Source organism: Electrona antarctica, assembly GCF_951216825.1.
Source record: "Electrona antarctica genome assembly, chromosome: 4".
Lineage (NCBI taxonomy): Eukaryota > Metazoa > Chordata > Actinopteri > Myctophiformes > Myctophidae > Electrona > Electrona antarctica.
Genome location: NC_136809.1, coordinates 32,184,739 through 32,210,769, shown reverse-complemented (window position 1 = coordinate 32,210,769; position 26,031 = coordinate 32,184,739). Strand labels below are relative to the sequence as shown.

At 42.5% G+C, this 26,031-nt stretch overlaps 1 protein-coding gene and 1 long non-coding RNA gene across 2 annotated transcripts; both read left to right on the top strand.

The window, feature by feature from the left end:
* The first annotated feature begins 416 nt into the window (after positions 1–416).
* Positions 417–6,709, top strand: LOC306922579 (uncharacterized protein). Its single transcript, XM_079500267.1, has 5 exons — positions 417–597; positions 761–874; positions 2,847–2,933; positions 4,399–4,442; positions 6,212–6,709. Exons 1-5 carry the CDS (start codon positions 426–428, stop codon positions 6,401–6,403), a joined length of 609 nt encoding a protein of 202 aa, XP_079356393.1. The 5' UTR covers positions 417–425; the 3' UTR covers positions 6,404–6,709.
* A 2,267-nt stretch (positions 6,710–8,976) lies between these two features.
* Positions 8,977–23,266, top strand: LOC306921493. The gene is made up of 3 exons (XR_013789783.1): positions 8,977–9,305; positions 9,472–9,630; positions 23,187–23,266. It is a non-coding gene; the product is annotated as an uncharacterized lncRNA (long non-coding RNA).
* The last annotated feature ends 2,765 nt before the right edge of the window (positions 23,267–26,031 follow it).

Sequence of the window (26,031 nt, the reverse complement as noted above, 5' to 3'; positions counted from 1 at the left end):
CATGAGAATATATGTCTGCATTTACTGTTTCCTATCTGGTGAGTAACCTCTTTTCATATGTCTCTCTGCCTGTGTGGTTGTCTCTGTCTCTGAGTGTCTGTAATGTATGATGCTCTCAATGTCTCTGTCTCATCCTTTGTCTGTCCACTGTTGTGTAGAATAGAGCATCTAGAAACCTTCTGCAAAAATACACACCTCACATCATGTTGTCAATAAGTTGTGTGCCATACTGATGAGCTGTATTCTTGCTTACCTCTTGTACTGTAGTGTGGAGTATTGTGGAGACAACAGATCTCCACATAACTGGTTATGTTGGGAGTGATGTGTCTTTCACCTGTTCCTGGGATAAATGGACCTGGTTCACTGGAGGTTATACATTATACCTCTGTGCAAATCCATGCCACAAAGCAACAGACATCATTGTCATGGCAGAATCTGGAAAGACTGCAGGAAACGATAGAATACGTATAAGAAACTCAGGAGAAGAGTTAGAGGTATCCATCACTAAACTCAAGAAGTCAGATAAAACATTTGTGTGTGGACTGCAGAGAACACTTCCAGATGAATTTATAAAAGTGCATCTTGATGTTAAAGATGGTAAGTCAGTACTGTGCTTCAATGATTAACATCATGTGTACCATATCTCATTCTCCAAAATGTTGAAATGATTCATTATTGTGTCGAAATACTAATAGAAATGTAAGGAATAGAAACATAATGACTTGATCACATTTTCTTGATTCATTCAACATGCTTTCAGCTGTTAAGATGACCACTACCACTACACTTGAACATCCTGATATTTCTACAGGGCTCTCCAACGTAACCACAACAACCATGCTTCATGAATCCAATTACTCATCTTCAGGCGCTGGTATGCGAGTCTGTTTACTCAAACAAAATATTAATTGTGTATACAATTTGCAATATGTATTCAATGTATAAGAAGGTATTGTATACACAGTCTATTTAGGTCTGTAGTGTTTTCATGGCATGGCACTGCAGGAGGCTGACTAGCTATCTATAAAATGTGTGTGTGTATGCGTTTGCGTGCACGCATGCACGTTTATTAGCAATGGTGGGGTGGGGAAAGGTTTCAAATAAGGCAAAACTGAAGTTCAACCTATCGTCATATAATTGGCCCACACTAATGATCATGATAAAATAGCAAAAAATAATAATAATTGACTCAGGCTGTGTCTCATAGGAGGGCTGTGGGCAGTTCAGAAACCTGTCCACCAGTGACATCATCGATGGGGAATCCAAGCTATTAGAAACTGCAGGCTTTCTATTCCTGAAAGGTTGCAATGCAGAAATGGAAGCCATGGTTCTCACCATAATACAAATCTAAATTATATCATTTTATTCCCCAACTGCCCACAGCCCTCCGGACCAAGTAGAAAGACAACATGTGTTATTTTATCATGAACATTAGTGAGGACCAATTATATGAAGATAGTTTGAAAAGTGGTGAAGTGGTCCTTAACATTAACTCAAACCATCACTAAACCCGGGTATATTTACCCAATGTAATATATTCCATAAAGAATATGTTTGTGTAAGTATTGCATGTATTGCTCTCTAATAGTACAGCAATACATTGCAACTTGTGGTACTCTTCTTTAATATTTCATCATGATGTTTCACAAAAATGTGGGTATTATTTTTATTATTTTAAAAATATTCCGAAAGACAATAATGGAGCTGGGAACTTCTGTTTGGTCCACCCATCCCTGGGACATGAAGGTCCAGTGAATGAATGAATGTGTGTGTGTGTGTGTGTGTGTGTGTGTGTGTGTGTGTGTGTGTGTGTGTGTGTGTGTGTGTGTGTGTGTGTGTGTGTGTGTGTGTTGCAGTGGTCAATGGGTCAGTGTGTGTGTCGCACGTGCGTGCGTGCGTGCGTGTGTTTAGCTCTAGGTCGTCAATAGGTCGTACTCCAACAGGGTCAATAGGTCGTACTCTCTAAACAGCAGGGTCAATAGGTCGTACTCTATTTTTTTTAAATAATTTTTATCCCACGATTTTGTAACCCAGTTTTTTTCACCCAGTGCCAATTATCTAATGTAATCCTGGGCACTACACTTCCTCTGCCAACCTGGGGGGGGGGGGGGCAGCGGACTGACCTCATGCCTCCTTCTATGCATGAGGAGTCCAAGCTGCTTCTTTTCACCTGACAGGGGGGAATTTCCCTGGCCGGACGTAGCGCGTGGAAGGAACACGTTATTCCGACCAGTTCCTTTCCCCTCCATCAGGCACCCCGGCTGGCCAGGGGGAGGTAGTTTTAGAGACCAGGATTACTGCATGTTTTTGTGAGGGTACCTACCCTAGGGGACACGGGGAGAACATGCAAACTCCCCAGAGAAATGCCCTTTCACCAAACCCACCTCGGTTATGGGCACTGATGACGCGGAGGAGGGAACACGCCCACAGCGCCCACAGCGTCCCCAGCGGGAATCGAACCCACGACCTTCTAGCTGTGAGGCGACAGCCCTACCAACTGTGCCACCGTGACCCGGCAATAGGTCGTACTCTAAACAGACAGACATAGGGATACACATAGCCCTTTAATGGAGACGGTGTGCACCGCTCAAAAATGTGAGCAGGGAAACAAACCTATACCTTCAACAGTATGTCACTGAGCATCATGCATCTACAGAAAGACCCACCCACCTTCACCACCCATCAGCAACATTATGAAATTTACAAAAATATAATTGTCCGGGTGAAAATCACCCGTGTTTAGTGTTCTAGGGTTAATGTTTTGGCCTATACATTCTCTCTCAGTAGCCAAAAAACTGATAAATCGATCTGTGGTGTCATGTTAACTCAATTATGTTCACTTCTAGGTTGGCTTGCAGGATTAGCTGTTGTGTTAGCAGTGACAGTGGTGGCTCTGCTGATGTTCTACATAAAGAGAACCAGAAAATCACAAGGTGAGTCAAACAAACACACACAAGCACTGTCACACCCCTGTCTCAGGTGAGGGTAGTATGTGACCCAATATACATCAAAGATGGCGAGGCAACGCAGTTGGGCAGAGTTAAGGTTTATTTCCCCAAGTGCAGAATAAGTGACAAACAAATACAGAGGCTACCGCAATATCTACTCAGACACTGACACCTTCTTGTCCAACACCAACAGACTGACTGGAATACTAATTCTCTGCAGCTATATACCCCCCATGGCCCCTCCCACCAGACAGGACCAATTGATAGGGGTTAACATGATCCACAACATGTCAAATCTGCTTGGGTTTGGCACAAAACACATTTTCATACATTTCAATTAATTTAAGCATGTAGATCTTTTCTTTCTCAAGCCTTTAGTTTTCCAAAGTCCTCTTTTTAGAGTCCAGTGTCCCTCGTGACAAATAATCATCCCTATCCACAGGATTTGGTTTGGCCCAGTTAGTGGTCAGCTGGGCTTCCACCTATTTAAAGCCACAGAACCCATTGAACATGTTTGATAGCTGAACAGAGATATACCGAGAGCTGATGGGGATTTGTTTGTTGTTTCGTTTGTCCATACCCTACCTAACCATAGCCCCTCTCGGAACCCTCCGTAAAGTTTCTGAAATTTGGATGTTACTTTACGTAGGGTCCCTATATGCATTTATTCCACGCGTTATGGTACACAGATGTACATACCCTCCATGCAGGCCGTGCTGCGGCCTTTTGGTGGTGGTGAGATGTTTCAAAAGAAGCATAAATCGGCTACAGGAGACAACAGAAACGTGAGGGAAATTTAATTTGGCGCAGAAGCCATTAAGTATTTTTAATTTGTTTGACCGTTTTGGCTGCTCTGAAATTCTCTTCCTTCCTTCCTTGACTTCCTTATTGACTTCCCATTGTACCGCCTCCAGCACCGGGACTGGCTAGCTGCGCGTCCCTACGTTCCTGCCTCTGATCTGCTCTGTCTCAGCTAGCCAGTCCCGGTGCGGGAGGCGGTACAATGGGAAGTCAATAAGGAAGTCAAGGAAGGAAGAGAGAATTTCAGAGCAGCCAAAACGGTCAAACAAAGGCTTCTGGCGGTAGAAATACAGCTTCTGCGCCAAATTAAAATTCTCTCACATTTCTGTTGTCTCCTATAGCCGATTTATGCTTCTTTTGAAACATCTCACCACCTTCAAAAGGCCGCAGCACGGCCTGCACGGAGGGTATGTACATCTGTGTACCATAACGCGTGGAATAAATGCATAGGGACCCTACGTAAAGTAACATCCAAATTTCAGAAACTTTACGGAGGGTTCCGAGAGAGGCTAACCTAACCAGTGCGCGCTACTGACAGGCATGTAATGAGCAAAACATGAACAGTGACAGGGTGGAATCACACTGTCACATGCACGCACACACACAAGCAAAATTACATTAATACAAAATTGTTGCATATATTTTCCAGTGGTCATCTTCAGTGCCAGGAACCCTACTGAAGATGATGGAGAGGTGAGTATTATCACCGTTTGCTCTAGCCCTAGAATGTCTCTGTAGTTACAGTATTGCGAAGTATTTCACATAGGCTGAGCTCACACCTTTAAAGGGATAGTTCAGATTTTTTTAACTTAAGTTGTATGAAATACTTGCCATTAATATAGTGGTTGCAACTGTATTAATTGATTGCCCGAGTCCCATGGTGGGAGTTCTGCTCTGGTTTTGGTCAATATTAAGTAGTTCCGGTCATTTTGTGGGGGGCACTGGGGCCACGCAGTAAAAGTAAATTAATCCACAAAACGAACGTAATTTGTATTGTTGACCTATTTCTAAAATATTAGCGCGACTTTCGTTCAACTTTGACGCCTCTATCACATGGAACTATTTTTTGGGCGTAGTGATATGAACACAAAAAACATAGTTCTGTGTGATAGAGGGGTAAAAAAAGAACGGAAGTTGCACTAATATTTTAGAAATAGGTCAACAATACAAATGACGTTAGTTTTGTGGATTCATTTACTTTTACTGCGTGGCCCCAGTGCCCCCCACAAAATGACCGGAACTACTTGATATTTCACCAAAACCAGAGCAGAACTCCCACCACAGGACTCGGGCAATCAATTAATACAGTTGCAACCACTATATTAATGGCAAGTATTTCATACAACTTAAGTTCAAAAAATCTGAACTATCCCTTTAATGCACTGCATTGCTGTTGTGAGTGTCATGGCCGCCCCCAATGCATTTCCAATGGAGGTCACATGGTCTGTTGTATGGCTTTCAGCTGTGTTTCGACTGCGCCCCTCCCCCTCACACAACACAATGTTGTGTCAAACCATGTGACCTCCATTGGAAATGCATTGGGGCGACCATGACACTACACAACATTCATCCAACAAGCGCAGTAAAGGTGTGAGCTCAGCCATACAGAGCCATAGAACACCCAGGTTAATTTCTGTTCGGGCGCAACATGGCGGCATTAAATGTGATAAATACTAGTTTCATATCCATGTGAACGTTCTGGCACAAAACGTGTATTTAGTCAATTATCTCCACCTTTTCACGAGATGCACACGGACGTCTTTCTCTCCGGGCAAAGGGGCCCGGAATGGCAGCTGGTCTTTATTTATCAAAACTTCCTCTGATCACCACAAACGTCATCACCAATTGACCAGGGAAGCACAAATGTTTGGGTCACACAATTGGCAGGGGCCTTGCGATAGGTGCTGGGTAATTAATCACACCACTTGCCAATTGTGTGACCCAAACTTTTGTGTTTCCCTGGTCAATTGGTGATGACGTCTGCGGTAAACAACAGGAAGTATTGGTAAAATCAGTCCATCGATCATTCCGGGCCCCTCGCCCGGAGAGAAAGACGTCCGTGTGCATCTCTTGAAAAAGTGGATATAATTGACTAAATACACGTTTTGTGCCAGAACCTTCACATGGATATGAAACTAGAGGACCATATTTCAATCCACGTCTTTGGAATTATTTAATGGGTGAGTACAAACGGAGCATTTATCACATTTAGGCCGCCCATAATTCAATTTAACCAGGAGTTGACGGAAGGGTTCTATGCCTGTGATACATGATAATTTACGAAGTTACAGTATATGAATGATCACAAACATTCTAGGTCTACGTTTGCTCATGATTCTTCATTGTTATTTGTTCTGGTGTACTTGTACACCAGTACAAGTACTGGTGTATTGGATTTATTTCGTTCAATTTCTTAAAAATGTAATCGTGTATGACTTGACTCGCTCCCTCCTATTTCGTAGACGGGTACAAATGAAGAAATGACAGGTGAAGACCAATCAACAGAGAACCCAACTCCTGTATACGCGACCGTCAACCAGACCAACAAGGCTCACCCAACCTCCATATATGCTAACGTTGGCGATTACACCATTTATTCATTGGTGCAATCAGTCAATGTGATTCCTGATGAGAATTTGTATTCAGCTGCCTAAAGATCTTAAAGAAAATTATGGTCACTAAAATCCCCATTGCTCAGTAAGGCCATTGCCATTTTCACCTTTATTTATCGACCACAGTATAGGAAATGAAATTCAGTGGAAAGGTCCACCAGCCCCGGGTTCCAAACCCGGGATTTGCTGTCAGGCATCAGAACCTATACTAGTACAGTATGTGGTACACGCCTTAACCACTCTACTGGTACTGTTTAGATCAATTTTAGATTGATTCCCCCTTTAACCTGAGCCATGGAGACGGGGCTGTGGTGTTCATGTCATCAGAAATGAAAGTCCTAGGACATACTGCCATCCAAAATAAATGTCATACAAATATGTCAAATGTGTAAAATAGTAATAATAAAATAAATTAAATCAGCTAAAATAAAAGTCATAACATATTATGCCTTCAAATGCCATTATGCTGTATTATACTTGTATTACTCTCAGAACTGCAGTTTGTGACAACACAGATATTTTTCATGCAGTATGTGGGATGCTTTACCAATCTTTAGCTGTTAACTGGTTTAGAACAGAAGGAGCGTGCCATCAATTATTTTTGGTAAATGTTTACTCCTGTGTTATTTAGGTAGAGCAATGCAGTACTTTGTTTATTTATTTGTTAGGTAAGTTTCCACTGACAAAGTTTGAGCTTTGTCTTTTTTTTAACCTGTGTCCACCCCAGAGTCTGGTTTGAAATAAAACAACTCACCCTTTTCTCGACCTGAGAACTTGTGTCTTGGTGACTGAGAGGGAGGAGGCCAAATGACAGACAGAAGCCACTGGATAAACTGAACTAAACTGTATCCAAATAAATGGCAAATGACTGTTTCATTACATTAAAATGCGGAGATCTCCGTCGATGGCAGCCAATGGTTGGAATTAAAAATACGGAGATCTCCGTCATTAGCCATAAAAGCAAGACCATGTGAACGGAGGATTTGGGATTTCGGCTGTGTCTACCATGGATGCTAGCGGTGGCTAGCGACGGAAGCAGAAATAAGGTACATTTATTTTTAATAATGCTGGATTAATGCTCATTTATCAAATATCTACTTCCCGTCTATGGCTACCTGTGCATAATCAAGTCAATCTCGTTTTCCTGTTCATGGGGCCATAAGAGTTAATGTTATCTGAATGATGTGTTCCAAACACAGGATTCAGTAGTTAACAGATCTAAAGATATATACACTACTATCAGTCAGTGAGGACCATTATTGTCTCCACCAGGCCGAAGGCATGGGGAGAGAGTATGTTTTGCACTCCGTGTGTGTGTCCGTCCTTCCGTCCGTTATCAGCTAATCTCCGGCACCGTTGGCCCGATCCATGCCAAACTTTTCACACACACTCCCTGGATGCCAACGACGAACCTCTGCCCCAAATATTCCTCAACGGCCTGTTATAGCGCCACCATGAGGCCGATTTAGGCAAAACACATTTCTGTAGATAACTCGTACACATTTTCTCCATACATCACACAATTCGGTATACACTATCTCCATAGTCATGTGATCAACACAGATCTGCACAATTTCCCATCTTCCATCCTGATTGGCTAAGATTGGCTTCCAAAGCTTACATGATTGGTCCGTTTCGAACAAAATGCCACAAATCACAAACACACTGTCCAATTTCCATGAAATTATACAAACACATTTCCACTAGGCCGAGGACGACATGCCACTATTTTTTCCCAAATCAGCCTCACGGTGGCGCTATAACAGGCCAATTCCTGTTTTTACCTATAACTGCATCGACAACTTATGTATGTGCACTCCCTAGAGGCCATGGAAAAACATTTTCCCTGCATCCCTCCACATCTGCCGGTTATAGCGCCACCATGAGGCCGATTTCTGCAAAACACATTGTTTATGTTGCACAGATTTCATCCAAATCTCACACAAATCGGTACACATGATCGCTGAAGTCATGTGATCAAGACGAGCCTGTTGGATTTCTCAGATTCTACACTGATTAGCTAAGATTGCCTTCCAAAGTTTTCAGGAGTAGCCCGTTTTGTACAAAATGCTGCACATGTCCTGCTCATCCAGAATTCTATCCTCAGAGATGCTATGAGTGATCTGGCTCTGCATTTCCTCAACAAAATGAAGACAATTGTTGCAAGAAACAAAGAAACAAAAAAACATGTTTATATTACTCCTAAACATTTTGCCAAACATCATACACACTCCTATCCTCCTGGTGGAGACCTGTGCCCAGAAGGGCACTTTTTCTAGTTTGTATTCACTTTGTGCCACTCTATTCAAAAGAAAGTGAAAATTCCCAGAGTGAGACTCTAAATGATGGAAAGACATTTAGACCTTTATTCAATGCATGAGGAAGGTTGTGTCACATTCTCTCCTTCCAGAACTAGAGTAAGCTGCAGCTCGTTGTCGTCATGAGAAATGTCTCCATTTACTGTTTGCTTTCTGGTGAGTGACCTCTGCTTGTTTTCATGTGTCTCTCTGCCTGTATGATGCTCTCATGTCTCTATCCATGTTGTCAATTCATAAGTTGTGTCATACTGATGAGCCGTTTTCTTGGCTTACCTCTTTTATTGTAGTGTGGAGTATTGTGGAGACAACAGATCTCAGCATAACTGGTCATGCTGGGGGTAATGTGTCTTTCACCTGCTCAAACTGGGATGTCTGGCATCACACCAATGTTGAGGGTAATGCGAAGTATGTTTGTAAAAGTCCATGCCACACAGATGAAGACAAGACCAAAGCAGAATATGGACAAACTACAGTAAACAACAGAATAAGTTTGACAAACTCTGGAAAAGACTTATTTGTATCCATCACTCAACTCAAGAAGTCAGACTATGGAATATACATATGTGGACTGGAGAGATCAGCTTTGCCGAATAAACATTTACAAGTGCATCTTAATGTTAAAGATGGTACGTCTGCAACTGTGCTTCAATGATAAACTGAAGAACATGTTTACATTGAATTTAATTCTCCATATCCTGAAAGGACTAAATTATTGCATTTATACTAGAAAGTATTAAACATAAATACATGACTTGATCATGATACCTCTTTTTTTCTTAAACATGCTTCCAGCTTCTGTTACAACAGTTGAGATGACCATTCCCGTTACAACAGTTGAGATGACCACTACTGCGTCTACACTTCAATATCCTGATATTTCTACAATAATATCCATCGTATCCACAACAACCATGATTCATGAATCATCTACCTCCTCGTCGTTAGGGACCGGTATGCCATCTGAGTTACTTATTTTTTGTATTTGTTTTAATTAATTAATTTCTAGCTATTTTATCAAATGTCTACACCAATCAACAAGCATGTGTTCAGATAGGACTTAACGGGGGCTTGAGACCCTGCCATTGTGCCCTCAGATATAATTACAGTATATCTGAGCATTTTTGTTGTCTAATAGACGTCTAAATTGCAAAAAGAATGTAAATGTAAATGTAAAAAGTCTAAAAATGAAAGTTTTTTAGCAGTCTAGACTTAGATTAGAGGCTTAGATTTCATAGATATTTTAAATTCTACCTATACAAATAGTCCTATAGAAATGTTAGTTTAGTTAGTCTGAAGTTAAAGTTATGGTTAGGCTTAGTAATAATGCGCAACATTGGTCCAAAGTGCTTCGGAGCCAGTGTTGTATCGAGGTTTTCAGTATTTTAGAGAATGATGAGTTTTATTTAATAAATATTAGTATATTGAGAGAGTATGTGTCACCTGCTATCGGTTCAGGCTGCCATGGTGGTGCAGTAAAGAGGAAATGTGGTGGTCATGTGGTTGATGATGACGGGTGAAGATTGTAACGGTTTCCTCAGTAGCTTATTTGGGGTGCCTACCAGAGAGGAACTTAGCCTCTCCTTTTTTGTGTAGCCAGGTGGTGTCAAGGAAACAAACAAAGGACTCAATAAAAGATAAAGAAAGAAGTGTTGGATTGGAACAGTCTTTGTATTGAAACCAGGGGTGGGTTAGGTTACATATTGGCATTTCAAAGAAAATAACAAAATCATCAAACATAAATAGCATTCAAAATTCTGTCTCAATTCACTTCCAGAGCCAATCATAAACCCCTACCAAAATAGACTCAAAGTTTTCACTCAATGTTCAACTCAAAAACCTTCCAAATTGGAATAATTCAACCTTAAAATAAAGCAAAAGGAGTCTTCAGGAAATAAACCAGTCCAATTCAAATAAAATAAAACAAACGATGCTCTTCAATTTTTAATGTTAATGGGAAAAATCCTCTTGCTGTTTAGGCAATGGGGAGCAAACTCCTCTTGTCTAAAAACTGGGGTAAAAATAGTCTAAAAATGAAAGTTTTTTAGCAGTCTAGACTTAGATTAGAGGCTTAGATTTTAAGGGCACTCTTAAGAGTGCCCTTAAAATATAGATATTTTAAATTCTACCTATACAAATAGTCCTATAGAAATGTTAGTTTAGTTAGTGTGAAGTTAAAGTTAGGGTTAGGCTTAGTAATAATGCGCAACATTGGTCCAAAGGTGCTTCGGAGCCAGTATGATGCGTTTTATTTAAAGAGTATATTGAGAGAGTATGTGTCACCTGCTATCGGTTCAGGCTGCCATGGTGGTGCAGTAAAGAGGAAATGTGGTCATATGGTTGATGATGACGGGTGAAGATGATGACGATCATGGTGTTTTTTTACAGCAATTCTCATCATTTATTTAAGTCACGACCATGTTCACATGGTATGGAGCACAGATTCATAAATAGTATACAATAAAAAGTATGCAATACACTACACAATATACATACAGATGTTACAGGTCTGACGTGGAATGAATCAGCCACTGTATCATTTAATTATTTTGATTTATTTCTGAAAAACAGAAGAAAGGGCACACTGTTTATCTCTGCTGCACATTTGCACAGAACACCACGTTGCACAGAACACCACATCTGAAGTATTCACTTCCTGTTTAGCTGTGAGTGTGATGTGTGTTTTTTACAGACACCTCAGATAATACATTACCATCCATTAATTAATAACCACATTAAAGAAAACAAATATAAACCTCATTAAAGATTCCCCAAACATTCTTAAGTAGTATAAGTAGTAGTAGTAGTATCTTCAGTATAACTCTTAGCCATAACAATCATAACATTTTAACATCTCTATTTTTAAACACACTCCCTCGCGGATTTACCCTTCTCACATTTCCACAGACCAATTATTCATTTTCCCTTTCATTCATATCAGTAGGCTACATCCCTATTAATGTATTAACTCAGTGGACTATGTGGAATATGATTGTCCAAAATACACGACAACTACCAATACAATTACCATACAGACACATTCTGATTACATTGATCATTCCTACCATCATGTTGCATCAAACTACACCTGAACTTAAACAGATAAACAGACTGTTCTATTTACTATTACACTATTCTACCTTTCTCATTACATTTACCTGAAAAACAGAAGAAAGGGCACACTGTTTATCTCTGCTGCACATTTGCACAGAACACCACGTTGCACAGAACACCACATCTGAAGTATTCACTTCCTGTTTAGCTGTGAGTGTGATGTGTAGCTGCGTGTGTAGCTGCTAGTGTAGTTCCCTGCAGCGTAGGCGCCCCCTACTGTCAGGAGGTTGTTAGGACCTCTCCATTAGTGAACAGGAGACTATTCAATTCAATTCTCATTTAAATTCAGAGTGCTACACCCTCCCCCACTAGAGAAAGAAAAAAAACACATCACTTTTTTTTTTTATACACTTCTCAGCTACCTTGGGTTTACTTCTCTCATTTTCTTTTCAGTCCATAGTCATTCACAGTCTCAAATACACTAGAGTCTCTGTGGTAAGGAGTGACTGCGTGAATTAGTCCTTGCTGGGCTTCACATCTGCCATGGTCTCCAAAATCCATTCGCTGCACTCTGGTTGCAGGATACTATCAGACTCTGTACCCCGGCCCCTCGTTGACCCAGGGATGGCTGTCCTAAATTGTCATAGGTCAAGGTCAACGGTGCTCTCCTATTCCTGGTAGGATACAGTCTTTGATCCTGTCTGTCCACCGAATCAGTGGAGCTGTCCTGTCCTTCCCCATCTGAAGATTCTTCGTCAGACACGGTTGATTCCGGGGCTATTAGGCTGTCCGTCTCCAGCTCTGGCTCACTTGTAGATTCCTCTTCCCCTCCCGTTGCCTCAACATTACCTTCGTGCCTGCCGTTATCCATATCCATGTCATCTAGCATGGTGGTCATTGAACTGTTTTCTTTTCCCACTGGAATTACAGGAATGAGAACACCTTCATACTCCTCATCTGAATCATCTTGTCCCTGATAAGTTGCCACATGTCTTTGCTGGAGATGCCTTCTTTGATTCTGCCTTTTCTTTGCATCAACGTCTCGACTCAGTGGGAGTGAGTCACAAGGCAAAAGGAGATTCCTGTGAACTATCCTGTTCCTTCCTTTTCCATCCTCTGGTCGGATCTCAAAGACGGGACTGTCTTCATTTTTCTTGCCCATGACAACATGTATTTTGTCTTCCCAATGGGATCTTAATTTGCCTGGGCCACCTCGCTCATTAAGGTTTCTGATGAGGACTCTGCTTCCCGGCGGTAGGTCTGTGCCATACACTTTCCTGTCATAATGGCTTTTCCCCCTTTCAGCATGTTTCTCTACTGCTCTGGATGCGATCTGGTAGGCCTCTGTCATTTGCTCTCTCCATTTTTGTACATATTCCGCATGTGTGTTCTCTGAGTTGTCTGGATTCAGGTTGAACATTAAGTCAATTGGAAGTCTTGGGGAGCGCCCGAAAAGTAGGTAAAAGGGGGAATACCCGGTTGCCTCATGTTTTGTGCAATTATAGGCATGCACTACTTTGGGGAGGGATTTCGGCCAATCTCTTTTCTGTTCTTCAGGTAGACACCGTAACATTGACAGCAAAGTCCGATTGAACCGTTCCACCTGCCCATTCCCTTGGGGGTGATACGGGGTTGTCATGGAGTTCTGGATGCCACACAGTTCATGCAATCTTGCCATCATTTTGTTATTGAACTCAGCACCTCGGTCATGGTGGAACCGGGTCGCGAATCCAAACTTAAGCACAAAGTCCTCGAACAATTTTTCAGCCACTGTTTTGGAAGATTTATTCTTTGTGGCATAAGCCTGGGCGAACCTTGTGTAGTGATCCATGATCACTAAAATGTATTCATAGCCCTGTCTGGATGTCTCTAGGTGCAAAAAATCAATTGACACCAACTCAAAGGGGTAAGTTGACTTGACTGTTGTTAGAGGGGCTCTAGTGGGTTTATTCGGCTTCCTACGCTTAAGACACTCACAGACTTCAGTCACATAATGCTCAACATCACTTTGCATTTGAGGCCAGAAGAATCTCTCCCTTACTAGTGATATGGTCCTCTCAGCTCCCAGGTGCCCCATCTCCTCATGCAGCTCCTTGTAGACGCAGGGGAGAAACTCCCGGGGCAGCACCAGCTGACGTCTTCTGGGGGTCTGACGATAAAGGATTCCTTCAGTGTCCAGGTGGAGCTTCTTCCACTCTCTCAGAAGGATGCCCACCTCTCTCTGTTCTCTTCTCCTTTCAACATTTGTGGGTGGTTGGCCTCTTTTGAGATACCACAGGGCCCGTCCAATGACTTCATCCTTTTCCTGAGCAGTCTTTAGCTGTTTTGTAGGGATTTGTGACAATGTTGAGCAGACTGTGTCACCACCCAAAGTCTCTAAGACTACTGGGCTGATCCAGGTGGTGAGGGTCTCCATCTGTACTGACACACCCTTCAGCGCCGCACTCACCGCATTAACTTGAGTGTCTTCTGTGTACTCATCCCATTTCTCTATTTGCAGGGGCATCCGGGAAAGGCCATCAGCATCACGGTTCGCCCGGCCAGGGCGGTACTTGATGTTGAAATTGTAGTCAGCCAGTTCTGCCACCCAGCGGTGGCCGGTTGCATTCAGTTTGGCTGAGGTTAAGACGTAAGTCAACGGATTATTATCCGTGTAGACGGTGAATGATGAGGCGTGGTAAAGGTAATCTCTGAAACGCTCGCATATTGCCCATTTCATTGCGAGGAATTCCAATTTCCCGGAGTGCAGATGGTAATTCTTCTCAGCTGGGCTCAAGGTTCTTGACCCGTATCCAATTACCACCATGTCCCCGTTTTGTCTCTGGTATAATACGGCCCCTAAACCCTCCTGGGAGGCATCGCAGTGTAGTACGAATGGCTGGGAGAAATCTGGGTAGCCCAGCACTGGAGGGTTGGTCAAACAGTCCACCAATTCCTCTAATGCCAGCTGGTGTTCTTCTGTCCAGCATATGGAGGTACTACTGGCCAGCTGACTGTGGTGTTTCTTTTTGGGACCTTTCTTTCCACGCACGGGTTCAATTGGAGCTGCTGCTCCGGTCCTCCTGTCTGTATCACTTGGCTGACACAACAGCCCATATAGGGCTCTGGCACGGCGTGAAAAGTTCTTTATGTACGGCCGGTAGTACGACAAAAAGCCTAATACTTTTCTCAACTCTCCCACGGTGGCAGGCCTCTTTTCTTTCAAAGCCAGCACTGGCTCAATGTCTGCTGGATCCATTGTGTAGCCCTGCTCTGACACTAACCGGCCTAGGAACCGAACACTCCTTCTGAACATTTCACATTTCTTGGCCGTGAGTTTAATGCCAAACTTTTGGTAGCTCTGTAATACCATACGGATGTGGTTCAAGTGTTCATCAAAGGAGTGACTATGGACCAGGTTGTCATCCAAATAGGGTAAGCAGATGTCATCTCTCATCCCCTCCAGGCATTCCTCCATGGCCCTCTGGAATTCCGCAGGTGAAGAGCTCAACCCAAAGGGTATCCGGGTCCACTCAAACAGGCCCCAGGGTGTGATGAATGCGGTTAATGGCCGGCTCTCCTCATCCACGAAACCCTGGTGATAAGCCTTCCCCTGGTCCAAAACTGAATACCAGGAACTCCCACATAGACTGTCAATTAAGTCCTGGATTCTGGGGATCGGATGTCTGTCTGGAACCGACTTCTTGTTTAACTCTCTGTAATCACAACAGAGCCGTAGTCCTCCATCTTTTTTCCTCACTACCACCACTGGAGAGGAGTATGGTGATCTTGACTTTTGAATCCACCCCCTATCCAACAGGTCACGCAAATACTGCTTTACTTCCTGATGCAGTGGCTTAGGGATAGACATGTATGTTCTCTTCACAGGGGTGGGATCATGGAGAGTGATATGTATCTTCAATGATGGAATACATCCAATGTCATGCTCATGACGTGAAAATGCCTTACATTCTTCCCTGAGCAACTGCTGTGCTTTCCTCCGCTCCTCTTCAGGCAGGTGGTTTAGTTGCACTGGGGGGTCCCATTTTTCTTCTGGGGGCCCGTCGTCTCCGGTCTCTTCTCTGTTACCACTGATCGCTGGCGGATGCTTCTCTTTGTCTGTGTCTTTATCATCACTGGCCCCAAAAGTGCTGCGCAAAGCCGGATATAATCCGCTCACTGGCTCTAGGTGGCCCACCTGCATTTTCCTGTCTAATGTCAGTGTGTGTTTTGTAGAATTCATCACTGGAATTCTGATACGTGATGATTTCCCCTTCTGTAGAGTGACAAGCATCTCGCCACTGCTTAGCCCCTCAGGCCAGTCTAGTCCTCCGTTTGGTACAAAGAGCATCACCTTCTTATCTTCTAAAATGCCAGCGTGTGCGCGGCCCTTCACAATGGCTAGTTCCCCAGGTGGTATTTTAATGCATACATTTCCCACTTTCACTGGCGTATGTTCATGTTTTTCTACAGGGGCGATGAGTACTTCTGCCAATTTTTTTACATCTTTTTCCTCCAGGGTGAAGACTGCTCCAAGGGTGGAGATTAACTCTGGTGTTACCCCCTCTTTCAGTATGCACTCAATCACATTAAACCCAATAATGGGGTCTTCAGCCACTTTTGGGTCAGGACTTACCAGAATGGGTACTTGTACAGCTTTCGGGGAATTTTTGGTTTGGCCAAAGCTGATTTCTATTTCCACCCACCCACAAAAAGGTATCTGTGTTTGATTTACAGCTAACCCACTGAGTTTCACTGGTCCCAATAAATCACTGAGGGGTCTCACTTGGGTGTGTGGGAGAAATGTCTGTCTCCAATCTTCATTCACCATACAAGCTTGAGCACCAGTGTCCCACCAGGCCGTGACTGGGGTGTTGTCAAAAAAACAGTTCACCATGCATTTCTTCCCTACCACATCCACTAATGTAGCTTGACTCTTAGGGTTCAGGAAGCCTATCCGGAGAGTCTCAATTTGTTCTTTGTTGCTTGCAGGGCCCATATCCCCTTCCTGCTTTGCGTTTGTAGTTTTTGCTCTCATGGGGAATGTGTTCTGAACTGCAGTGCTCCCCTTCTCAGCAGTCCTCTTCAGTTTCCCTGGTTCGATCTGGACTGGCGACACCCCCATGCGAAGTGCCCTACGTCTCCACACCTGAAACAGTGGTCACATGAGTCCATCTTTCCTTGGGTCATGCATGTCTCACAAGCCCTAATCTGCCTTCTTCTCATCAGCTGCCCAGGCTGAGATGTGCCACGTTGCCCCATACAGTCTTTCAGCAGTTCCCGAATCTCTGCCATCTCTGCTCTCAACTCGTGCACCACATCTTTAGTCGCAGACTCCCCTCTCTTCTCTGTTACAACTTTTGTCTTCCCCGCCACACTACTCTGCGGTGGGGACTCTGACTGTTGCCTATCTCCTCCCGATTGGATGGGACTGTAATTGATGGTCAGGTCTGTTTGTAGTTCACTGGCGGTTGCTGCCCTCATGTGGACGGTTTTCTTAAACTTATGTCTCCTTTCTTCTTCCAACCGTGAGGACATGTTCAGTTGTTCAATCAACTCTTCATCTGTTATTGCTGTGTTCTCAAGCACATGCCTCATATCAAATTTCAGTGAATCACTTTGCAGTCCGGTGTACACTGACCTGAGGAATTTCTTTTGGACTAGTTCTGCTCCATACTGTTCTTCCCCCTCATCATCTGTGGTGGCAATAAGACGGTCTTTGAGTTCGATGGCTCTGAAGAGGAAACTTTGTGCTGTCTCTTTCGGCTCTTGCAGGAGGTTGATCAGCTGATGATATAGGTCAGAGGGGCTTTCCACTTTGAAATGGCCCTTCAACACGATTTTTAACTTGGGAATTGTGAGGTCTCTCTTAGACTCCAGCATGCTTCGCAATGGTAGGCCAGAGCTTATGGCTCGGATTACTGCTTCGATGATTTCTGAGTCTTTATAGTGTTTCTTTAGACCCCCGTTAATCTGGTGGAGCAGGTTGGTGTAGCTCAGCCTCTCCTTCTGGCCGCCTTCTCCAATCTGACCCCAAATCTTAAACTCCTTCTTTATAGTCACTTCTGGGGCGAGTCCAGTCTCCTTTTGAGGGGTACTATTGTCTGCCAGGCTGTCAGGCTGGCCCAGCCTCTGACTGAGTGACTTTATCTGTTCCCCCATCTGGTCTCTGGCTTTCTGTTGCTCCATCTCTAGATTGACATATCTTTTCCTCAGCTCCAACAGCACGTCCTGTTCTCCCCCACTGCCCTTGAAGCCTTCTATTGTGTTTAATAAGTCTTTCATGAAATGGCACGCCCCCTCTGCGTCCTCCTTCTCGGCCACCTCATCAATGGTAGCCTCAATCAGCTTGACAAGGCCACGTCTGCTTTGCTTCGCTGCGTCCAGTCCCTTGCACTTTGCCTGCAGGCCGACCTGGACCAGTTCTTCTTTCTGAAGCTTCCCCAATGCAGCACTGGCCTGTTCCTGTAGCTCCTCAAGCTCCATTTTCTGGGACAGGGTAATAGACGAACAATCTTGGTCCTCTTGTTAACTTTGTTACTGAGGTTGATGTCCGGATCCCGGGTTTCGGCACCAAAATGTTACAGGTCTGACGTGGAATGAATCAGCCACTGTATCATTTAATTATTTTGATTTATTTCTGAAAAACAGAAGAAAGGGCACACTGTTTATCTCTGCTGCACATTTGCACAGAACACCACGTTGCACAGAACACCACATCTGAAGTATTCACTTCCTGTTTAGCTGTGAGTGTGATGTGTGTTTTTTACAGACACCTCAGATAATACATTACCATCCATTAATTAATAACCACATTAAAGAAAACAAATATAAACCTCATTAAAGATTCCCCAAACATTCTTAAGTAGTATAAGTAGTAGTAGTAGTATCTTCAGTATAACTCTTAGCCATAACAATCATAACATTTTAACATCTCTATTTTTAAACACACTCCCTCGCGGATTTACCCTTCTCACATTTCCACAGACCAATTATTCATTTTCCCTTTCATTCATATCAGTAGGCTACATCCCTATTAATGTATTAACTCAGTGGACTATGTGGAATATGATTGTCCAAAATACACGACAACTACCAATACAATTACCATACAGACACATTCTGATTACATTGATCATTCCTACCATCATGTTGCATCAAACTACACCTGAACTTAAACAGATAAACAGACTGTTCTATTTACTATTACACTATTCTACCTTTCTCATTACATTTACCTGAAAAACAGAAGAAAGGGCACACTGTTTATCTCTGCTGCACATTTGCACAGAACACCACGTTGCACAGAACACCACATCTGAAGTATTCACTTCCTGTTTAGCTGTGAGTGTGATGTGTAGCTGCGTGTGTAGCTGCTAGTGTAGTTCCCTGCAGCGTAGGCGCCCCCTACTGTCAGGAGGTTGTTAGGACCTCTCCATTAGTGAACAGGAGACTATTCAATTCAATTCTCATTTAAATTCAGAGTGCTACACAGACATAACAAAAGGCATTGTATTCGATTATTTGAACAGCTTAAGAATATTTGTCAGAAAAGCACCCACTTTATAGATTACTTTTGGTTTGTCAGATTTTAGTAATACAATTACTTTAAATTGACCTGCCAATTTAGTTTATAACCCACCCATCTACATTTAAAATAATTGTATTACTAAAATCTGGGGCCTATTTTTTGTGTAAAGTTCATAATGCTAGTATTCTTACATGCCAACATAACGTGATACTCATCTGCGACTCAGTTTTCATAACATAGATTGCATAGCCTTTGGCTTCTTTCCAGTCCTTTATATCTGCCAGAACGTCATCTTCATCTGGACTCTGGCTTGTGCCATGTTCAACTTCAAATGTAAATGTGTTGTAACATCACACATAACAGGTAGGCCTAATACAATTCAGGGTGAAAATATTTGGTGCAAACTTCCTACAACTGCAGTTACATTGTGTCCACCAAATGTAACTCAAGTAGGCCTATGTACAATTCTAGGTTTGCTGATCAGCTTGGCTGTAGTGTTAGCAGTGACAGTGGTGTCAGTGCTGACATGCATTGCGTCGTACTTGCGGTTAGTAGTAGGGGAGCCTATCACTTTCCGTGATTTTGGAATGTTAATTTTTGGAGACAGGTATATCTTGATTCTTGGGGTTACCAGAATGCCAAAAAAACATGTCTCCAATTTTTTATGTCAGGTTTAGCATGTTTAATTAGCATAATTAGCTAATAAATTGTCAAAAACGGAAATGGCAATAACTTTGCTTCTAGGTAACTTATAAAGGTGATCTAAGAGTCTGAGTCCATGTTTGTGATGTCCAGAAATGCATCTGTTACCATTGTGAAGTCATACAAGCTTTCCTAATTAGCATAATTCCCATAAATTATGCAAAAACGAGGTGAACATCAGCAAATTGCTGCATGTTTTACTTTTAGTCAACTTTGAAAGCTTCTCACAGACTCCATGTGTATGTTTACAACTCCAGGAATAATTATCATCCTATGAATAAATCATGCAACCTTTTGTCTATGTAATAATTATGTAATAATCACACCAAAACCAGAAATAGCTATATTTCGTTGCTTTAAGTTAATTAATAAATGTGATCTTACAGACAGTAAGTCTGTTTGCATGTCTAGAAAATATTCTCTTTCCATAACTAGGATATGCAACCTTTCCATTATTAGCTTTATATATATATATATATATATATATATATATATATCCCTCATAAAATAAAGAACAATATGAGAAATGGTCACAGAATTATCACATGATTTTTATTCTAATATTTACAGAAAGTTTTGAAAACACATTTAATTGAAGTGTCTTCGTCATCGTCAATCCCCAACAGATGTGCCTTGTTTACATTACCACACACCTCTAATCATCGGCCCTACACATGCACATCTCAGAGCAGTTCAAATTTTGAGATCGACAAGAACAATGTGATATGCACTGTGATTTCTTGCAGACACATTTTATCAGTTGGGTAATGGTGGCTGGGCCGTGGGTATCCCGTGTTGTGACTGGCACCAGTTGATCTCCCTCAGCCTCCCATCCATTTTTAGTTTCTGGTGGCATCTGTGGGTTAGGTACGTGGTCCTGATCCCATACCATTGCCTGATAATATGCATGGGTAATGGCTTGATTTAATGCTGCTTGTGTAGGTGGCAGCTTCTCGGCTTGCTTCAATCTTTTTTGACAGTTGTACCCTTCCAGCTAAGAGTGTAACTGTCATAGATGGAATGGCATTGGTACAGGCAATGGGAAAGCCACCATGGATCAAGACATGTTCCCAGTAAGCTGACCACTCCATAGCCACACTGGACAGGAAGACCAAAGAACATAGTGAGATCCATGTAGTATTTGACCGACGCCAGGGTGGAAAGCCCCTGGCCCCTACCACTTATCATGTGGAAGACAACACACCGATAGGGAAGTGTCAGAAAAACAGTTCTTGTCAGGTATCAGCACCAAAGATGAGCTGACTGTCTTATCTTGCTAAGAAAGCCCTCCAACACTTCCAGGTGAAACCCAATGTTTTTATAATCACGTCAAGGCAGGCTGTCCACTCAAACTCTATCGATGTAAAACATCTCCACAGCGTACAGGAAGAGGCTGACACAAGGATAATCCTGCACAGCCTGGATGCTGTCCGAAGAGGGGCAACACAGCTCTACATTGAGTCCCCTGACACTGATGTCTTTGTTCTTACAATACGACGGTACCATCAGCTGTGCAAGGACATCTATTTCATCACCGGTGTGGGGAACAAAAAACGTATCATCGCTGGAGCCAGTAGTGCAGGCACTGGGTAAAACGAGGACTTCAGCCTTACCAGGGTTCCATGCCGTCTCTGGAGCTGATCAGACAGCTCCAGGGAATTTAACCTGTTGGCCAGGTCTAAACAGGTGTCCTGTGGAGGTGGTATCTGCAGTTGCTACTGTATATACTATGAGCTACAAAAAGGCTCAGTTCTGACGCAGCACGTACCTAACCCACAGATGCCACCAGCAACTGAATATGGATGGGAGGCTGAGGGAGCTCAACTGGTGCCAGTCACAACACGGGATACCCACGGGCCAGCCACCATTACCCAACTGATCAAATGTGTCTGCAAGAAATCACAGTGCATATCACATTGTTCTTGTCGATCTAAAATTTGAACTGCTCTGAGATGTGCATGTGTGGGGCAGATGATTAGAGGTGTGTGGTAAGCAAGGCACATCTGTTGGGGATTGACGATGACGACGAAGATGGAGACCCTTCAATTTTCAAAACTTTCTGTAAATATTAGAATAAACAATTCTGTGACCATTTCCCATATTGTTCTTTCTTGCGACTGCAGGTCGCCTTTAGGAAATTATGGACGGGCCTGCCCCAAAGTTATTAGTTCTCAACAGGCCCGAAAATTAAATTAGATCTCTATATGGAGCTGACCTGTTCTGACATTCCATATGTTGATCTGACCTCATCAAACCCTGTACACTCAAGACACGCTCCATATATGGCCAGTTCAGAATACATTCCATATGTTGATCTGGCCCCCCATGCCAAAGCACCAGCACTCGCCCAGCAGTCTGTCATGACCCAGGCAGATATGTTGATCTGACCCCCCATTCCAAAGCACCAGCACTCGCCCAGCCCTTTAGTGCGAGGTCGCTTCTAATATTTTCTAGACATGCAAACAGACTTACACTGTCTGTAAGATCATGCGTATTAATTAACTTAAAGCAAAGAAATACAGCTATTTCTGGTTTTGGTGTGATTATTACATAATTATTACATAGACAAAAGGTTGCATGATTTATTCATAGGATGATAATTATTCCTGGAGTTGTAAACATACACTTGAAGTCTGTGAGAAGCTTTCAAAGTTGACTAAAAGTAAAACATGCAGCAATTTGCTGATGTTCACCTCGTTTTTGCATAATGTATGGCAATTATGCTAATTAGGAAAGGTTGTATGACTTCACAATGGTAACAGATGAATATCTGGACATCACAAACATGGACTCAGACTCTTAGATCACCTTTATAAGTTACCTAGAAGCAAAGTTATTGCCATTTCCGTTTTTGACAATTTATTAGCTAATTATGCTAATTAAACATGCTAAACCTGACATAAAAAATTGGAGACATGTTTTTTTGGCATTCTGGTAACCCCAAGAATCAAGATATACCTGTCTCCAAAAATTAACATTCCAAAATCACGGGCATCAAAATTGTATTGATAGGCTCCCCTACTATAGGGTTAGGGTTTTGGAGTAGTGTTGGACTGCATGATGCCGCCGAGAAACACTACCGCTTGCCGCGGGTGTTTTGCAGCTGTGTCAGTATCCCTAAAGCATCCATATTGACATGACCGGTCACATGTTGATGGAACTATTATGCCTAATTATGTTAAATTCAAATTACATTTTCACTGTTTTTTTCACTGTGTCCAAACTGCAAAACTACAAAATGTAGTGTGGTTATCGTAGGACTTGTTGTTGGGATTCTGCTGACCATCCTTCTGCTCCTGCTGTGTCGATACAAAACATCTAAAGGTGAGACATACTATTAGATGTATTGCATAGATACAATCGTGAGTAATTCAGAATCAATGATTTTTGTACAGTACCACTTACCGGGTATGTGCCTTTTGCTTTTTTTACAGCTCCATGTTGTGCCAGGTTAGTACAGTATTAACTCTGTCTTATTCATCAACAGCAGTATAGTTTGCATCTTGTTTTCTATTTCATTCCTGTTCAATATAATGATCTCTTAATTACAGACCGGTTCAGTCTCAGGCAACCAATCAGGGCTCAGTTACAGCTTACAGGACCAATCAAAGTGGGTCTCCTGATGATGTGTACAGCGCACTGCAGCACGGTCAGTGTTTGAACCAATCATGTTGCTGGTAACATCTAATTATAAATGCACCAAGTCTCTATACGTACGTCTGTCTGTACGTCTGTCTGCATGTGTGTAATCCACGTAACTTGAGAACTGTTCGCTCCACCGACTTCAAATTCGACACACGCGTTCCACACCACCGCAGGGGGTGCAGTGGCCGGTGTCGAGTCGGTCAGACCTACGGTTGTCCAGAACCGCCCCTGCCCAGAGCCTGGGCAGGGCCCAGGGGTCCATATGGAGCTGACCTGTTCTGACATCATTATGACGTCTGCATAGACTCCATATTTGGGCATACCTGACATATATATGGGAATAAAAGGGACACAGACATAATATCTGGGTGGGGCATGCATTTCCAACGTAACGGGTCGGGCACCACTGTAGAGGCCCCAGGGCACCGCTCTAGTAAATCTTAATTTATTAAACAAAAAAAATATTTGTAGTAGTTACAAGTCTGCCAGTCATTTTTTGTCCTAATTAGCAGAATGATTAATGTGAAACATTTATGAATTAACACAAATAAGCACCACATTAATGATTGTTGGTTTCCTTATAGGTGACACAAGTGTCTATGGCGTAATCCAAAATCCAGACTATGAAAATGGTACAGTATACACGTTTTAAATATTTATTTAAATATATAATTGAATTCGCAATTGCTGATATGTATGAAGCAGCTGAGTCCTGCAATGTTTAGCACATTGTTTTGAGCAATTAAATATCGTCTGCCTCTCTCCTGCTTGCATCTCTCTTTCTCTATAGTTCTCTCTGGCGCGCACACACACACACACACACACACACACACACACACACACACACACACACACACACACACACACACACACACACACACACACACACACACACACACACACACACACACACACACACACACACACACACACACACACACACACACACACACACACACACACACACACACACACACACACACACACACACACACACACACACACACACACACACCCTACTATGTTATTTAATGGAAACAGGTCACATACACTACAGTACACGTTAGGTTGACTGACAACCTTAATGATTTAATGTATTATGTGGCCGGCCATTCACAGGAATACTTATAGGCTAATACTAATTCAATAGGCATGTTGTAATATTCCAAAATTGAGTAAAAGCAGAAAATAAAATGGCAGACTCCATTAGGCTACTGTATGTTGAGTATCCTGTTTAAAATGTTTACTGTAACTTTGTTTCATCTCCTTAGATACAGCTGTGTAGGACAACTCAACACCTCACTTGTGCAGTGGAGCTCTCTCTCGGTTTGAATCCCGGCTCCTCCTGTCCACATGTCGAAGTGTCCTTGGGCAAGACACTGAACCCTACATTGCCTCCAATGAGTCGGTCGGTGTGAGCTCGCCACCACTGGTGTGTGAATGTGGGAAGTGAGGACGCTGGCGTCGACTGTTCGCCGCTTCACCTCCCAATGAATGAATGAACGAACGAACCATTGTAGCGCTTTGAGCACTTGGAAAGGCGCTATAAAAATGCAATTCATTATAGAAAATGTTAACAGCCTATTTTACAGTTGCTTCATTGTAGAGCAATACAGATATGGGAAAGATCAAATTAAATGACTAGCTGTTTTAAAGAAATCTCATTAGATATCAGATAAAATCTTTAAAGATTTTAAACTTAGATCTTTACCAATTTTATACATAGTTTTAATTAACCTATGGAAGATTGTCTTTAAAATAATTCTGCATCAAGTATTTTCTTTTACAGTAGATATTAAAGTCTTAATGTTTGTATGTAATGTTGACCATTAATGTGAAGTAAATACATTTATTAATTTTGCCTCCGTTTGTTCAGAAAATCAATGATCATTGGATGTGAACAAGGTGTCAGGTCTTTGTGTTTTCAGTTTGTTTCATTAGAATGTGAATTAAACGTGATTTTAAAACGGCAGTCAAGTGAGAATGTGAAACGTGATTGCACGTGAATTTTACCCACATGAAGTTATCAACAAACTGTATGTGTATGACATTTAATATTGTCTTTATTCACTCAGTCAAGATCACATTAACATGTGTTACAGTACATACTGTATGCTCTCAACGGGTCAATTATTACATTATTGTCTCCACCAGGCCGAAGGCATGGGGAGAGAGTATGTTTTGCACTCCGTCCGTGTGTGTGTCCGTGTGTCCGTCTGTTACCAGCTAATCTCCGGCACCGTTAACCCGGTCAATGCCAAACTTTGCACACACAGTCCCTGGATGCCAACGATGAACCTCTGCCCTGCATTTTCCAGAACGGCCTGTTATAGCGCCACCATGAGGCAGCTTTTCACATTTTTTACCTAAAACTGCACCGATCTGCGTGAAACGTTGCATGCACACTCCCTAGAGGCCAAGGACAAACCTTTGACCTGCATTTT